The sequence below is a fragment of the Pavona decussata genome, unplaced genomic scaffold (genome assembly GCF_977016875.1).
Source record: "Pavona decussata unplaced genomic scaffold, jaPavDecu1.1 SCAFFOLD_100, whole genome shotgun sequence".
In the NCBI taxonomy this organism is placed as follows: domain Eukaryota; kingdom Metazoa; phylum Cnidaria; class Anthozoa; order Scleractinia; family Agariciidae; genus Pavona; species Pavona decussata.
In genome coordinates, this window is record NW_028145515.1 from 213,908 (window position 1) to 231,990 (window position 18,083).

The window sequence follows — 18,083 nt, forward strand, 5'->3', positions numbered from 1 at the left end:
GTCATAAATCTAACTCCCCACATTTCCTCCACCCTCCTCAATGTCTTGCATTTGTTGCAAAGTCCCCAAAACGATCTCAATTTCCCCAGATATGACGCGGGCCCCCGCCTCAGGGAAGCCGATAATAAGTGCAAAGATAGCAAAAGATCACGAGAAATGCCCGGGAAGAAGGGTGGAGGAAGGGGGGGGGGGGATGCGGCGGTGTTCTCCAAACCCTGGCCCTACTGTAATTTTTCAGTATCTTTTTTGACACCAGCCACTAAAATTAATACCAATTTTTAGACCTGGTTTCCAGACACTCTACCCATTCTCAGACTTTCAAACAAAACTGGTCAAAATTTGTTCCCTACTCCAGACCAAACGGCTCAAAAACCACACCCTTTGGCAGCACAGTCTATATAGGGAAGTCCCCCGGGGGAGAGTTAACAGGGGATGGTTGCCACTTTATACCTCACTGAAGGGCGAAGAGGATGAGTGAGTTACTTTTGTATTTAAAGAAAAATGATAAACGCTATCTGCCATTGGTAAGAGATTAGAAAAAATTCCAGCATATCTGCATCTATCAAAAGCTCTTTTTTCACTGGACCCTGCATGCAGCTTTATTGTTTTTCTAGGGATGAGAACATTCTCCTTTTATTCGCTTTGTTGTCCTCTTGACCAACCATGCAAGACGTTGCAAATGGTGCATGTCGCCCAAAAAATCCTCCATTTGGTGGCCAAAATTTTCGCTGGTTAAATTGCTTCAATTTGTAGAGAGCCCATTTTTTCAACAACACGCGCATGGCGAGAAATAATACTAAGCTCGCAATAAATATTTTCCAGGCTTTGTCGCAAAAAGATATTTCAAAGTTCCTGGAGAGGGGGGGGGGGGGTACCCTAGAAATTTCAGGGTAGCTGAGGGTGCTCATCTGGGACGAGCCCTTAGAGTGGAAACTTAGCCCCTCAGAATACCTAGCAAAAAAGGCCATAACATTGGAGCGATGGGCTCCTGGTGCAATATTGTTTGAGAATAAGAAACAATGTATGCCATTTTTGTCCAAATTGAAACCAATGTCTCAAAATGCATGGTCATCGCAAATTTTGATTTGGTTAGGCACCGCCGAAACGCTTGCTTGGACCATTCGGTGCGCAAAAAATATGCGCAGTAACAAAAGGGGACACCTGGAACCGCCAGTTAATACAACCCCATTCCGTAAAATATAAGGGTAATAAACTCAGTGTTTTCGCCGAAAGGCAAAGTATCTTTCTTCTAACTTAACAAGATACAAATTTACACATTGTCTTGAATAAATCAAAAAATATTTACACCACGCTGCACAACTAATCTCGACAAGTCTCTTTTTGAAATGTTCCTTGCAAATGACGCAGGAGAACGCCATTCTTTACCAAACTATAAATTTACTATGAATACAATATGGCGTGATACATTGTTACATAAATTGGGAAGCATTTACATAGATTTTTGCTTACATGAAGGTTATAACTAAGACCATCTACAATCTGAAAACAAGCCAGAATTCAAGTGAATGAATTTAATCAAGCCTTTCACTCCTTATGTCATTTCACTGTGGCTCCAAGTTTTCAGTCCGTGGATCCAAACCTTAACTATAACCATTCAAGTTCAAAAGCTACCGAGCTGTACGTTCCATCGTTACCATTCGTGCGGTACATTGGTACCAACGTGTTGGTTTGACGTCAGCATTCAAATGAAAGATACTGAACAGTACTTTCTTGAAGCACTGTTTATTAATCTGTACAAGGTGGCATCTTTTCAGTCTGGATGAAATCGTGAGGTTAAATCATCATATTCAAAAACTATTTTGCAGAACTTTCCACCTGTACTAATTTTTTCTATGCCGAAAACTTCTAAGTCTGTTCATGAAATCCTATCGTGTCACCTTAACAGAAATTGACCAACACTTTCCTTCAATTCTTTTTTTTTTTGTTTCTTTACAAAATTAACAATCAAATTGAGCTTCTTACCCACATTTGATGTTATTGACCAGTACTTTCCTTTGATGCTGTTTGTTTTTGTTTCTTTACAAAATTAACAATCAAATTGGGCTTCTTACCCACATTTGATGTTATCGAGCAGTACTTTCCTGTAGCACTGTTTATTAATCTGTACAAGGTGGTGACATCTTTTCAGTCTGGATGAAATCGTGAGGTTTAATCAATTATATACAAAAACTAGTCTGCTGCACTTTTGGCTTGCACTGTTTGCTGTGTCACACAAGGTGGTCGCAACTTTTTTGCCTGTTGATGAAATGTTGTAGTTACCTTTAAAAAATGACCAACATGCTGTTTGTTTAAAATTTCTTTACAAAAATCAAATTGGGCTTCCTACCCACATTTGATAGTGTGCTTTTCGTGGCGAGAGAAAACGGTGATCCACGTTGCTACCCTCAATGGTAACAACATTAAAATAACATTACCTAAACAATTATAAATCTAAGGAAACTTTTACACAAAATAAAACCGAAAAAGGCTAATCTTGGATAAGCACGTTTCAGAGATTTCACGTAGTCAACAATTAGCAAGAACGTTGATCAGTACCACCGTGACCCTCTAATGATGTCACCATAGCAACAACTGGTACAATATAACAAGGCAATGGTCGTTGCTATGGTGACATCAGGGGTTTTACCACTGGAATACAGGTAAAAGATTAACACTTTAACCCCTAATATCAAAGAACAAATTCTCCTATCTTGTCCCTATGCTTTTCTTATAAAAGTACTGGAGAGAAATTATAAGATTAACCCTTTAAGCCCTGACAGTGATTAGCGTCAAAGTTCTCTTTTTAATATCAAAGCTTATTCAACCCCTGAGGTCATGAGAATTAAGGATATGATTACTCAAGGTGAATTTTCTTGATATTTTAATAACTTCTCCCCAGAACTTTTATAAGAAAAGTATGGGGACAAGAAAGGAGAATTTGTTCTTTGAAATTAGGGGTTAAAGGATTAAGGACGTGTTTGCCTTTCATATTGCTAAGCACTCACGTTCCTTTTCCGGTTGCTTCTTCCTTTGACTGATCAGTGTAAAATAATATTCTAAGAACTAAAGGTCCCTGTTCACAGAATCTTTGATTCCAGGTAAAAGTAACAAGAGTCACGCTGATCTCGCCTTCTCTTATCCTGAGCTTAGGTGTCCTGTGGTCCATGTAGTGACACATGCTGCAGAGAAAGAAAACAAAGTAGCAGACAAATTGCAATCTCATCTGACACCAACATGGCGTCCATATGAAGCCGCCAAAACCGATCAACATTTCACGTATTTAAGTGAGTACATGTGGTAATCTGAGATACTTCTAAGCTTTTTTCTTTCACAAAGTTTCAGTGGAAAGGATTGCTGTGTGCTTCTTGCTTTCTTTTCTGAATGAGCAACACATGAAGCAACAATTCCCTGACAAACCACTGAGTATTTGTGAAAAAACAAGTAAAGTTCAAGCTGAAAGCGCATAAATTCTAGTTTCTACTAGTTATTAGTTAGTAGCATTCTCCCTTTTTCCAAAAAAGTCGAAAATTAATTCAGTTGTTGCTTTTAGGGCCTGACTTCTAACATAGAGCATATAAAGCAGATAAAACCGTATATTCTAATGCCGAGTTTACGTAACAGGGCAGCAGACTGAGAAACGCGAGGACGGCACAATTTCTTTGTGTGACAGCCAATTCCTCTGGTTTAAATTACTTTCCTCTCGATATGTTGGTGTCATAAACAAAAAAAGAGGCAAACGACTTAAACAAAAGATTACGTGAAATGCATAAATAATTTATAGCTGTCAATCTGGTCACACAGGGACATTTTACTGTCTTCTTTCCTCTGCTGCCGTGTTACACCCAACACAACGATTATTTGAGAACACGAAAAGTAAGTAGAGAGCTGGGGAGCTGACTACATTTCTGACATTTTCTATTGTCCTCAAATTCCTGTCTAGTCTTACGGCAATATAATGCATGATTTCACCTTCATTGCTACTGAAATCCCTGCTAGCCTGCGTGCAAACTTCTCCAGTAAATATTTCCTTTGCTTTTCTTCGTAAAGCAAAAGAAAATGAGACGTCTGCACGCAGGCAATTGCCTGCTTTTTGTTACAACATGCGTAAAGGTTCTTGTGCTTACATTTGCATTGACATCTCTGCTTTCGTCGTACTCATGCGCTGACAGGCCCACAGTCTTTTTTCAGCAAATGGACAGGTCAAATGGCCACCAACATTTAGCCTGCTTTTTGTTACGACATGCCCGAAGATTCCTGTGCTAACATTTGCCTTGACATCGCTGCTTTCGTCGTACCCATGTGCCCACAGTCTTTTTTCAGCAAATGGACAGGTCAAATGGCCACCAACGTTTAGCCTGCTTTTTGTTACGACATGCGTGAAGATTCCTGTGCTGACATTTGCATTGACATCTCTGCTTTCGTAGTACCCATGTGCAGGCAGGCCCACAGTCTTTTTTCAGCAAATGGACAGGCCAAATGGCCACCAACGTTTAGAACCGCTAACCACAGTTGGGGTGCATAGGCACGTTTTCAGAAGAAATACTGCCTTCCACAACTCAAATTTTAGCTGACGAACTGTTTTGCACTCCATAAAAGCTGACAGTTAGATCAATCAAAGAAAGTGATTTGGATTTTACCACTAGTTTACTTAAGTCGTATCCACGGCTGCCTTGGGTTACACGTTGGTCGTTAAGTCGTAATCTCAGTGTGGTTAGCGACTTGCATCTCATTAAAATGTCCCAAAATTTGGGTAAAAAGTCATCACTTCCTTCACCGTAGATGTTTAATGTTAGATTGAGTGTAGATAAAGACTTGTTCCTTGCCAAAACATCATCCAAACCACACTCCCAGTCATCACTTATGTCGCTGTAGATGCTAATTGTTAGAGTGAGTGTACTAAATGGGGCTGACAAAAAAAAATGCAGCATCCTACCACCGCTGAAGCTGCCATAGCTGTTAACTGTAAGAGTGAATGCATTCAATGAGATGTTCACCAAATGCCATGGGGTCCTCAGAAGATATGTGTCATATATTGTCAAAGGTACATGTGCAGAGACACCTCCGCCATTGCCGTACTTGTTAATGATGACAGTGAGTGTCTTCAATGATCTGTTTCTATGCAAACCCTTAAGCAGTTCGCGCTCTAACACATTACTGGAGTTATCATTATGATATTTGTTTATTTTCAGAGTGAGTGCATTCAAGGATGTGTTTTCCTGCAAAGCGGAAACCACGCTGGCTACCCCCAAACTATTATCGTTGTCAAATCCATTTACTGTCAGAGTAAGTGCATTTAATGATGTGTTTTCCATCACAGCATCAGGTAAATGCAAGTGTTCAACCATAGGCCTGGAGGAGAATATTGCAACACTGAGCTTTTCCTCCTTGGTATTTCTCAGTTGGGTAATGAGCGTTGGCAGTGACAAAAAATCAAAAAAGACATCAGGATCATCACTTGATTCATCTGGACGTGAATGCATGTCGTGTACATTTAGCGTAACAGCTGGGTTCTCGTCTAAAATTACTTGAAAGAGATTCCTTTCCTCTTTAGTCAAGCTGCCCCAAATGTTGACACTTACAGAGGACACTGTTTTGTTTAAATTGACATATCTTGCCGTACAACTAGCAATACCATCGGTTAATTTTCCATGGACATTCAAAGTGAGACGAGACAGTGGGGCACCCATCAAGGTTTCACAAAAAGCTTCTGCACCTTCACAACTCAGCTCACCCCAAAGGTTGACTGTTAGGTGATGTTCTGGAAGTACCCCTTTGTCCACCACAACTGGAAGAAAATGAGCCACCTGATTAGCCGTCACTTGACAGAAGATTTGTGGATGAAAAGCCAAAGAAACCTGTGACTTCTTAGCTGTGTGTAGATTTTCCACTATAGCCTGCCAGTTGTCGGGGAGCTCTCCGAAAACAGATACTCTTAAATCATTCAGAGAACAATTTTCCGTCAGACCTCTTTGTATTAAATTAGCACCACAGAAGCTCAGTCTTCCTTCAACACATAAATCAAGAGACTTCAAAACGGTTTGTCCTGTGAGTCCTCTACTAAGAGCAGCAGCTAATAAATCTTGCATATCTCCACAAATGATGAGGGACAAAGAGGCCAGAGATTTGTTTGATAAAAGCTTTTCTAAAGCTTGAATAGCAGTTTCACTCATTAAGCCACAAATCCTGAGAATAACAGACGTCAGTGGTGTATCGGCAGATAATCCTTTTTCAAGAGCTGCAGCCCAAGCCTCACGCCTTTCTCCTGACAATGTGAACGTAACGTTTGTTAAGTTCTTGCTTTCAGCCAAACGCTTACCAATGATGACAGCTGCGTCACAAGGGATACTCTCCTGCACAGCAAGGCTCAATGTTGACAACCAATTACTTGCTGAGAACCTTTCAAACAGAACATCTGCTAATTCTTTTGTAAGTTCAGTTAAAGAAATGTTCAGTGTCCTAAGCTGTGAGCAAGATTCCACGACATCTCCAACATTGACAAGAGAAACATTTCCCGAAAGCTGTTGTGCGGAAACAAACTCAGACAAGTTAAGTGTGACAGGCTTCTGTATATTTGAAAACTTTTTACAGGCCCCTAACACACGGGCAAAAGCATGGCCAGCGAAACGTCTGGAATCAATGTCCATAAGCTTAACATCTGTGTCCAACGGAAAAGGTATGAAGGAAAAAAGAGCACTGGCCATTTGTTCAGCATTTTCACTTTCACTGAAGCTTTTAACGAAGTAATCTGCTGCCGCATGACTGCATCCATGCCAGTCCCAGTCACCCAAGCTATGCAGCTTTTCACCAATCTGACTAAACAGAATATTTGCTTCCTCACCTAGCATCCCAGCTACAAATAGAAACACCTGTGGATATTTTCCTACCAAAGAATTAAAGTCTAAATGCTCAAATACATTGAACTTGTTTCTTCGTAACTTGTGCGCAATATATAATGCAGCCAGGTGCTCTTGGAACGTTTTGTGAAGAAAGCAATATTCATGTTGTGGATTCAACTTTTTCAAACTTTCCTCCTTGTAAAGAAGGCCTAGTCCACGAACTACCAATTTGTCATTTCTCCTTTCCAATTCTTTCAATTCATCTTCACGAAAACTATGGCGATCGTTCAGGAGGCATTTCCAAGCTAGCTTTCCAAGTGCAAGGAGCTCCTTTTTAAATTGCTTGTCCAAATCTCTGTCGTCTTCATGGCCCTTAATTTTGTGTTTTGCACAATATCTTCTCAATAGACACCGGACAATGATTTGGTAAAGGTCAGTACGGGAAGAGGGCAATTTTCCTGCATAATCTTGATAAATGACGCACAGGAGAAGTAGATTTAGTGGATTATTTCGAAGGGCATGTAATAATGTGTTCTCTTTGATTTCTTCAATGAGCCTTTCACCCTTCAATGAATGCTCTGGACCAACATTCTTAAAATGCTTCCTGATATACTCGAAAGCATCGCTTTCAGTGAATCCTTCGATCTGTAAAAGAATGTCAAAAACAAACGTCTTCCTTGCATCAATTCCTCTCTCTTGCCGCGACGTGGCCAGGACATAGCAAAACGGCAGAATTCTTTTGTGAAGAAGTTCATCTACATGATGCTTTGATTTTTCGGGAAGCTCGTCCAGACCGTCCAAAATAATTAAAATTTTCTCCTGATTATGAATGTCCTTCAAGAAATCCAGTAGCTTTTCCTTGATATTTTCATTAATGTCCTTTGGCAGAAGTTGCTCAATAATGGCGTCCATTATACCTCCATCAATGTCACGGCATTTTAATAGCAGCACAAGTTCGAATTTGGGAAAGGTAAACGTTGTTGCAGGGTTTTGACTTGCCCAGTCATAAGCAAGTTTAAGGCAAAAAGTTGTTTTGCCAATTCCGGGGTTTCCCTCAACAAGTGTCATGACATCCTCACCTTTGTTAAGAGCCCTAAAGATGTCATACACATTAACCTCATCACATTCTGGTTGTGGAACAATCTCGCCTCTGTTAACAAGGCTTAGGATGTCATCATGCATGTTCACCTCATGACTTTCTGCTTGCCCAACAAACTCGCCATTGCAAAGACCCTCAAAGATGTTATGTGGGTTCACCTCATTCCCTTTTGTTTGAACACCTGTTTTTGATCTTGAAACAATTTTCAATCTTGTGTAGACATCTTCAAGAGGTAGCTGGATAGTGTTGTCCCAAAGAAGCGGCCTCAGCTTAGCCCGTCTATTGTACTCAGCTTTAAGCAACTTCACAACAACTGAGTTGTCTGTACCTGCTGGGAAAATTAAAAAGAAGTAACAATCAAGATTATTTCAAGAGAGAGAGTAAATGTATGGAGTTCATTCATTTAACAAAAAACCGTCACAACAGGGCTCTTAATAAAAAAACAAACAAACAATGAGTCTTAGACAGGAAATGAGCCTATGACACTTTTAACAATGTTCAATTGACAGCTTCTGGCTAGTGGGTTCCAATCCGTTAAAAAAATTCTTAACCTTAACCTCCACCGTTTCAGTGCATGCCAACAAAACAAGCCACCATCTGCTTTGGAATGAGGGAAAGTTCATTGATCGGGACTTACATTGGCACACATGTTAAAGAATCCATCCTCATCACGCTACACCCTAGAACTAACTGAATAGACATTATGGATGTCTACTAATGATCAAGAAACACAACAGGAAGCCAGAGCAACTGCAGCCCAATGAGGGACAATTTCTTCCCAAAGCAGCAACAATGTAAATCAACCAATCACAGCCAACTTTTGTGACATAAAAACTGAAGTGTAATCGGTCGGCCTCATTGCCTGATGAAGACTAGCAGAAAGCACTTGAAACCTCGCAATCTTCAAGTTAAGTGACTACATTGTGAGTCAAACAATTTATTTATTTATGATCGATGACAACGACGATAACAGCGATAAGGATGATTAATAGTTTTATTACACCCATTTTGAAATCACTGGTGATCCCTGCAATCTGATTGGCTCTCAACAGTGCGATTTATTCCCAAATTGCACCATTTTTTGCTCTAAATTGCATCCTTTCTTTAGCCCATCAAAATGGAAATGAAGTAACAAAAATAGAATATTAATATTGACAATGATACTCTGTGATTTCAAAATAGGTATAATAAAGTGATAATTGAACTGTATGTCGTGCAATTTTGGTCTACAATCATACTTGTGATTTCAAATCAAACTCGCGCTGCGCGCTCGTTCGATTTTGAAATCACGCGTATGATTTCAGACCAAATTGCACTCCACTCAGTTCAATTACCATTATTTATTATAAAAAATTCCTTTATTTATTAAATCAGATTCAGCAATTAATACAAGATTGTACTCTGTGGTTTCATTTCCCCTTTCCTGATATATTTTCATTTCTGCATCTATCATCGATATCTCTTTCGAAAAAGCAACTTTAAAAACAAAATTTTTAGTGGAGAAATAGAAACCCCCCATCCTCCTTTTTTCCTAGGGGTTTAAATGATTGAGAGGAAACACAAGAATCTTGTTAGGCGAATGTTACCCTACGTCTACATGCAGTTTACTGTAACAAGAACCATCTCGCTTGAGCCTTAATTTGCTTAAGAAAGTACTTTAATTCATGGCTGTTAACCCTCCCTGAAAATGCTACACAATACTTACCTTCATGGTCATCTGTTGCAAGTCTAGGTTTCTTTGGAACTGGAGTGCCACTTGGATATAACGGTCTTTTGCCCTTTTCTGTGGCTAGACTTTCTGGTGAAGTGATGAAAAAATAGGCATTAGCTACTTCAACACTAAAGACCGGTTATCTGCCCAGGAAGGAAACAGGATGAAAAAAATAGGGCAGTTATAACTTTGGGCAGATGACTAAATGAATATACATATACAGCTCTCATCCTGTATCAAAGTACACCTAACTAAGCTTTCTCTAAGAATGTTTCACACAACTTTGTCTTGCGAGAAATTTGTGACATGTGTAACCCCCTACAGAGGAAATAAATATTGTTTTTTTCAGGTTACCAAAAACAGTTCAACCATAGTCTCATACTTAAGCAACAAGAAGCTGTTTCCAGCTTATACTCGGGCCATATTTGACTGTGTGGTGCGTAAAGCCTACAATCTTTTAACAGTGATAACCTCCAGCCCCGCCTCCAGCATCGCCAATTCCCCCAAATAGATAGCCTGCGAGCAAGCTCTCTTGGGGGTGGATCCTCTTTCCCTCTCCTGCCCCCCACCCCCAAGAGAGCTTGCTTGCAGGCTACCAAATAGATAGATACAGAGATCTAGTGAGGCAATAAGTAACCACCAGATAGAATTGCATTTCTTGCAGTCAGAATGAAATACAGGGGAAAAAGACATTTGTCATACGAATGCTTTTTATAATCCCCGGGCTTTAATCCTTACGTTTTCACCTTTCGTTTACAGCTGTAGAGACAGAAACCATTTTTACGGTCCTAATAATTATGTATGTGGCGCCAGGTCAATGACGGATCATAATTTTCGGTATGATCTAGACCCGGGGGGGGGGGGGGGGAGGGGGTACTCCCTTATGTGACCTTAACGGGGACGTGCGGCCCTATAGGCTATGGTTTTCAGGGTGTTTTGTCTTGAACAGGGTATCTATTTCATCACTTTCTGTCTTAAAAGGGGAACCCCTACATGACCTAATAGCTTAAACAGATTGTGATTGCCAATGCATTAAAATACAGTAAGAAACTAGTGTATTCTTATTTCATTCTAGTCTTAAACAGGGTGTGATTTTGGGTTAAATGTCTTAGAAAGGGCCTGAAAATTTTGAATTCTGTCTTAAACGGGATAGGGAAATCGGAGAATTGTGTTTTAAACAGGGTCAGGGTTTAAACGCCCGCGCCCCACCTCCCTACACAAGCATCTGTTAAGTACCCTCCCCCGGGATCTACATGTAGAGTAACGTTACGCATCACGCGTACATTTATATCCTTGTACGTTTTTCAATGTTTCGCTGTTTATATTTTTAAATGAAATTCAGGGGAAAGCAAAAAATTTTGTTATTCACCTTTCATTTGAAGACAGAAACTGTTTCTACATTGATTGTTTTTCTGTAGTAAACGTGAGACATCTTTATCTATCTTGGCCCGCGAGGTCATAGACTGATTTAGTTGACAAATTTTCGGTTAAACCAAACTAACCTTGAGGCACTCAGGTTAGCCTAAAAAACACTCCAGTTAGCCTAAAGAGCACTCCATTTAGCCTAAATAGCACTTAGGTTAGCTTAAATAGCTCCCCGGTTAGCTTAACGGTTAGCAGTTTATGTTGGAGTTGTTCATGCCTCGCATGCCTTGCATGTTTTGTTCATGCCTCACACGTCTGGCTCGCATATTGAAAACACTCCTAACGGCCCAAAAACAAAGAACGCAACCGAGAATTCAAAGAGTTTGATAACACGACAGAAAAAGTAACTCGTACCAGCCGAGTACAAAAAACGAGACCGAGAACAATAACTCGTGGCCCGAGGTCTTATCTCTTGGCCCATCGCGACCCCAAAAAGAAAAAAAGAATTTGATAATGCCACCGAAACCTTAACTCGGCCCGCCTTATGGCCCGAGTAATAACATGCACTTCGAGAGGTGCGATTTGGGTAGACCTGACTGGAACCAAAATAAGATCAGTTGAAAACAACCAAACTAGAGGCTTCAGTGCACATGAGGCCACCTTGTACAGGTTTACCCTATCAAAGGTTAAATTCAATGATAAAACTATACCTCTGTGAAGAATTCCAGCCTGCGTGTGTTCCGGATAAGCCTGGGAAATCATGGGAGTTATTGAGTCTTTGCGTCTCATCAATGAATCTTGCTTATCTTCTTTGTCTCCTGTCAGACAAATAAAAGCCATCTTGTAACAACTGTCATGATACTTTCAGATTTCCTAGTATTTTACCATCACGAACTTCTTTCTGTGAGGCAAGAGGAAGGAAAGGAAGTTGCCACTTCAATTTTGCTGAATAGCAAAAAACAGGTGCCATCTGAAGACTTCTCTAAATGTACCTTATACAGTAGAACTCGGTAACTCCAACTCTGAAGGGAGACGAAAAACTGTTCAAGTTAGCAGGAGGTTCCAGTTATCGCGGTAGATCAAAATTTCGACTTTTCATGTAAATGATTTATAGTTCATTGATTATCAGCTGTTCAGTATACAACCCAGGGCAAATTAAACTTACTTTCATCAGAAACTGTAAGTCCCATGTAAGCTGAGGCGTTCGGGTCGAAAGAAACTTTGTCAACATTTTAAAGAAAGAATTGGAACGCCTTGAGATGTGAACATTATGAACTAAATTTGTACTATGAACTTTTTGTGACAGCTTAACAGGCAGTGCATGCGGTTTGACTAAAAAGATCGGAAATGCCTGATCTGTTGCACTGATTAAAATTAAATTGCTTTAGAAGTGTCTTTCCCGATAACATGACAGGAGGAGCTAATGGGATGACATCATTGGTGAGTTGCAAGAACCAGAATTCAAGTTATCAGTGAGGGTAAATTTCGATCAAGGGAAACAAAATTTAGTTTGAGTTATCTGAGTCTAAGTGACTGAAAAGTAGGGTCAAATCCAAGGGAAACAGTACTTAGTTCGAGTTAGCGGGGAGTTTGAGTTATCCAAGTTCGAGTAACCGGGGTTCCACTGTATTCCCGATATAACCCTTCCCACTGCAACCTACGGTGCAGAAATCCTTCCGAAAATAAAAAAATTAAGTGTTTCATTTGATGTTTAATTATAACGATATACAGACAGAGAGCCAATGAAACACACAAAGCACATTTTTTTTGTTCCATTTAAATAGTTCTTTGCTCACAAAATTTATTCAGGTAGAGTGAAATCATAATTATTCACCTACAAAAGTGCACTTGTTATTCAGACAGGTCTTTTTTGTATCTTAAATGTCAATCTAACGAAGCTAAATAAATCTCACTTTATGCCCTGCAGAGGGCGTAACTACCCTATTCACTCAAGCTGTTAAGTACATTTAATAAATGTACATTAATAATGTACTGTTAACAATGTTTTAGTGTGATGCAACAACTATTACTGCACTTACCTTGAGCAATATTCATCATCCTTTCTACAAGTCTGCCACACTGCTCCTCCCAACTGTATTTCCGTGCATATTTTTCACAAAGATCTTTAGCCTCTTCAAGCCGTACATCCCTGTCCCTTTCACGAACAGCCTTGATTGCCTTGGCCCACTCTTTAGGATCTTCTGAATTAACCACACAGGAATAACCACCTGACACTTTCTTTAAAGCATCTCCTAGTCCTGAGTTACCACTGACAAGCACAGGGAGACCAGCAGACAAAGCTTCAAGCGCAGCCAGCCCAAAACCCTCCGTTCGTGATGGCATTATAGCAAGATCTACCTCACAAAACAGCCTGGCTAGCTCCTCTCTGTTTTCCTTAAAAGAGCGTACCTTCAGTTGCTTACGGTCAATGTCATACTGACATAACTTTCTTGCCACTTTATCTTCTTTTCCAGGTGGTGCACCAACAAAGATAAGCTGGTAAGATTTTTCAGTCAGCTCAGTAATTGCTCTCGCTGCAATGTCATACCCTTTCAGCAGAAAATCTTCCTTGTCGCCACGCCCAAACACCAGAACACAAAACGTTGCTCTTTCTTCAGTAGCTTGCTTTACATGAGAAAATTCAGAAAAAATGCTTGGCGTGAGTTTGAAAACAGCCTGATCTTTCTGACAGTACCGGAGATAACGGGAGTACTCATCAGCAAGCTTTGGACCAACTGCTACAACTTGATCTGCTGACTCACATAACTTAATCTCTGCAAGGTGCTTTTTCTCGCCTTTGGAAATTGCATCTGCATAACCTTTGGACAAAAGTTATAAACTGTTGTTATTTACATTTGATGTGGCTAAATATGAAATTATTTCTAAAGGCAAAGTTAACTTCAAGCAAATACGTCAGTGGTCTTTCCCCTTGGTGTGGTGACTGGCAGGGAAACCCTGGCCCATGGGGTGATTGTAAAAGTGCACTGGCATTTTTCACATTCGCATTTGCATTGCTTTCCTGATCGTTGCGGATCACAGTGTGAATCTTTGTAGATTCTGGCTCCCTGCCCTCCCTCACCCTCAATGTAAGGGTGTAGGTAAGTATACTTGGGTCAGAAAAGAAAAGCAAAAACAAAACAAAAAATACTTTGGTCAGGTAAGTATGATTTTCCACTGAATTTCTTTCAGTGTGACAGTGCCGGTTGGCTGGTTGCTGCATGGGTGGTTCCCGCTTGTAGGGTTGTCAAGGATACCTCCATGCTGTGCGTGGACTGTACCATCCCCCCCTCCCCCAACACCTAAGGCACTAATTCCCAAGCTCATCTATTGGCAATGAGTTTAGACATGATGTGGGGAAAAAGAAAAAATACAAATACCTTTGAACATGCCCAGTTCCTCTGGAGCTGTGTGCACAACCTGAATCCACTTGCAGTGGTGGTGTCGTCGAATGAGTTGTACTTGTCGGCCAAGTGGTAACCCATGTCCAATCACAAAATCCATGAGATGGTCTTTTGGTACAGACAACAACCAGTCAATGGGCTCAAAACCTACCAGTTCCTCTGCTTCAATGAGATGGACATTATGACCAGAAGCAACTTTCTTATCCTCTTCATTGCACTGAGGGAGATACATACTGACCTCCACATTGTGGCGTTTTGCCAACTGAATGGCAAGTTCTCTGTTGATAGTTGACAAGCCTCCTTTTGTAGATCGCCATTCACTACTGAGTAGAGTAACTTTCAGTTTCCTGTTGGAAGCCAAAGTTGACCCACTTTCTAGGCCTTCCTGTGATGTAGAGGCTGACGTGCTAGACAAGGAGGAATCCTAAAACAAATGTGTAATTGATTTCATGAAGGAAACTCAACATGCTAATAAGCTAATGCCACGCAATTATCAGATGTCATGGTCACCATGAGTCAAATGTATTACAAAGCTTGCTACATTTTAGAGGTCAGAGTAAATTGAATTTAGGGAGGCTGCCTAATGGATCATTCAAGTTGAATGTACCTGTCCAGCACAAAGGCAAACCTGAAAAGAGTGGCCATGGAACTTACCACATTTTCATTAAAAACTGGATCATTGCATGATGTAATTGCAGAGTTTTGATCAGCTTAGCAGCAAAAGGAAATTCTCATTATTACACTGTAAAAACTCAATCCTTGGATCATGCAATTGAAGACAGGGGGGTAAGGGAGGCCCCCGTCATGAGGTCCCAAACCACAACTTTCATAACGAGTCTTAAAGCTTAAAGTACAATTATAGTTCTTTTTTTTTTTTCATGGAGTGAAGCTTATTCCACGGTCAGATCCTATCATTGTATAAATCTGAACAAGAGAGGCTTGATTTCTATCACGGACTAAAAAAAGCCCATCTAAACCTACATGTAGCTTAACATTAATGTCTCAAACAGTATAAGAATCACAGCCGCTATAAAGAATCATCAAAAGATCAAACAAACAGGCAAAAGCCTCAGAATTCATAACACGGAAATGATCTGTGAGATCAAAATGTAACATGCAAATCCTCCAAGCCATCTTTAAATAAAACCCATTGCAAATGTACAAGACGCTAAAAGAAAAATATTAATGGTTGAACGACCAAGATGAGAAGTGACAAATGTGGTTGTTGGTAAGAGTTGTGTAGACCTTTCAAAACTGACAAAATTAAAAGTGAATGTGAAAGATCAGGCCCCCTTCCTGGGTAGATGTCACAATAGCCACTAGACCCTTTCTCCCCAAAAATGGGTCATGAAACAAAAATGGTACCTATTTTGTTGGGTATTTTTAAAACTTTGTTGACCTTAGAAAATGGTCATGTATACTATTAGGTTAAAGCACGAGTCCGTATTCTTTTGCAGAAGTGCTTGTCATTTTAAGTAGAATTATTTGGGGCGTAGGTGCACTATACTATAAATAATAAGTGGTTTTCAAAACAATATCAATCTTGAGACAGATTTTTGTCTAAGTAACATGTACCAGTATGTAAATGTGATGCAGCAGCACTTATGTGCAAGTTAATGAAATGTCTTCAACAAATTTAAGGCTTGGAAATAAATGAAGAAGTAATCATTAAGAATTTCCGAGACACTTCTTCTTATGAATGCTTAAGTTTTATTTTTAGTCGTTTGTCTTGCATTCGCCGTCTTGTATGTGGCATGTCATTTGGTCATACACAAGGTCTTGTGCTTTTTTTTTCGGCCCATCGTGACGCAAAAAAAAATAACAAAAAAGAACGTGACCGAGAACTTAACTCGTGGCCTCACGGCCTGAGAAATAATTTTATGAGACTAAATATTAAATAATTTAGGCAAAGTTAACCCCGAGCCATTATCTTGCAGTGATTTCAGGGGCTGATCAGCATTTCTCACCATTTGCATTTGCTTTGTTTGAGCTGATCTTGGCGGATCATTCAATGCAAATCTTTGCAGACACTGGATCCCTTCCATTTGGTTTAAGTATATTTTGGTCAGGTACATGTAAGTATCAGTAATTTTCCACTGATTCCTTTCAGTGTGACGGTGCCTGTTGGCTGGCTGCTGCAGGGGTGGTTCCCATTTGCCGCGTGGTCAGGGATACCTCTGTGCTCTGCCCAAACTTAGGCCCCCAGCCAACAACCTAGGCACTAGTTCTCAAGCTCACCTATTGGTGATCAGCAGTTAAATTATGTTAGAAGATGATTTACAAACTAATAAATATGAGATTTTACCAGGGTTACCTTTGTCAGCCTGGACATCACAGGAAGCCTTTAGAAACAAAATTTCAAAGTAATGTGGACACTACACTGCAATCTGGAAATTAAAAAACAAAAAACATTTTCATTACTATGGGCTTCAATTTACCCTACCAAATGTGTAGTTCCAGAAGATATCCATAATCCAACCGTTAAATTAAAAGTCCAACATTCTATCACACCTGAGCCACAATATCCTTATTGCGATCAAATTTGGTAAATTTAGTTGCAATCATTCTTCAGTGGAAAAAAAATACTGTTAAGTTTTAAATCATAAGATTATGATTGATGACTGAAATAAGTGAAATATATAATATCTGAGCCCTTGCTCAAACTTTTTAATAAAAAACAGTATAAGGAAATAAAACTAACATGTATAATTATGGAATTATCCTTTTGTCTAATTTGTTTGGTTTTTTGAGATATTTCAACTCCAGAACTGATCAGATGTTTGACGTCATGCCTTCCATTTGCTTTTCCTATTTAATATAATTTAATATTGCCCTTCAGCATTCAGTCATTGGTTTGAAAGTGAACCATTTTAAATTGCAGCCTCGACTTTTCAGTCAGATAATAACTGTTTGGAAAATGTACAACAAATAAAAGCCTGATTCAGCTGAAGCTTTGAAATTTTCCAAGTTTCCACACGTACAATCAACAGTTAATTAAAAATAACTTTGATTCAATGTCAGACATGAAAAAAACTAAGATTTGAAATTATGCTGCCTCACTTTGCAAACTAATGCAGCCATCCTGACACCAAACCAAAAGAGTGAGAATGGTGTTAGTACAGTTAATTAAAAGTAATTTGAAAATTTAGAAGAACAACTTACTTAAAAGCTTGTTACAAGTAACCTTGATATCTTGAGCCTCCACATGACGGTGAACTTCCTTTAATATAAAAGATAACTAATAAATAAATATAAATTAATTATAAACAAATTTATTAAATTAAGCTGGTTACTAATAACAAGAAACCCTCCACATTCAAGAGAGTCAGATGAAGTTGTATACATGTACATAAGTAAAAAAAGCTGAAATTTGAAATTTTTTTTCTGAGGGGAAGTGCAGTCTTAAACATGGAGCGAGCCTATAAGACCAGGCTGAACAGTTCAGACTGTCAATCAAAAATCCCAAACGCGCGTATCTGATTGGTTGATTACCAAAGGTCTTATTTTAGCGCGTGAAAGTTCACGCAACTTTAATTCAAAAGGACGTGACGAGTTGGCGGAAAAGCTGTTTTAGTTCGAATTATTTAGCTCAAAATCAATCCAACGAATATGGCTACGGGAGAAGAATTTAGAAAGTTAAGTTATCCGTCTATTTTCAGATCAGAAATTCA

At 39.5% G+C, this 18,083-nt stretch overlaps 3 protein-coding genes and 1 pseudogene across 4 annotated transcripts in view; all 4 read right to left on the minus strand.

The window, feature by feature from the left end:
• Positions 1-2,024: 2,024 nt before the first annotated feature.
• Positions 2,025-17,628, minus strand: LOC146472175 (uncharacterized). The gene is made up of 8 exons (XM_085119572.1): positions 17,575-17,628; positions 16,727-16,799; positions 14,389-14,836; positions 13,051-13,830; positions 11,722-11,829; positions 9,641-9,733; positions 4,265-8,266; positions 2,025-3,179 (listed from the first exon to the last, which is right to left on the minus strand). Exons 2-7 carry the CDS (start codon positions 16,742-16,744, stop codon positions 4,557-4,559), a joined length of 5,157 nt encoding a protein of 1,718 aa, XP_084975698.1. The 5' UTR covers positions 16,745-16,799; positions 17,575-17,628; the 3' UTR covers positions 2,025-3,179; positions 4,265-4,556.
• LOC146472173 (uncharacterized) overlaps positions 2,025-18,083 on the minus strand; it is a 241,432-nt gene continuing 225,373 nt past the window's right edge. The window contains exon 6 of the mRNA XM_085119567.1: positions 2,025-3,179. The gene's annotated coding sequence lies outside the window, so the exon portion shown is untranslated. The remainder of the gene's footprint in view (positions 3,180-18,083) is intronic.
• LOC146472174 (uncharacterized) overlaps positions 2,025-18,083 on the minus strand; it is an 84,108-nt pseudogene continuing 68,049 nt past the window's right edge. Inside the window, exon 6 of the transcript XR_014866590.1 lies at positions 2,025-3,179. The product of XR_014866590.1 is annotated as an uncharacterized LOC146472174 (transcript). The remainder of the gene's footprint in view (positions 3,180-18,083) is intronic.
• The window catches only part of LOC146472176 (uncharacterized), a 128,271-nt gene continuing 119,828 nt past the window's right edge, over positions 9,641-18,083 (minus strand). Inside the window, exon 6 of the mRNA XM_085119616.1 lies at positions 9,641-9,733. The gene's annotated coding sequence lies outside the window, so the exon portion shown is untranslated. The remainder of the gene's footprint in view (positions 9,734-18,083) is intronic.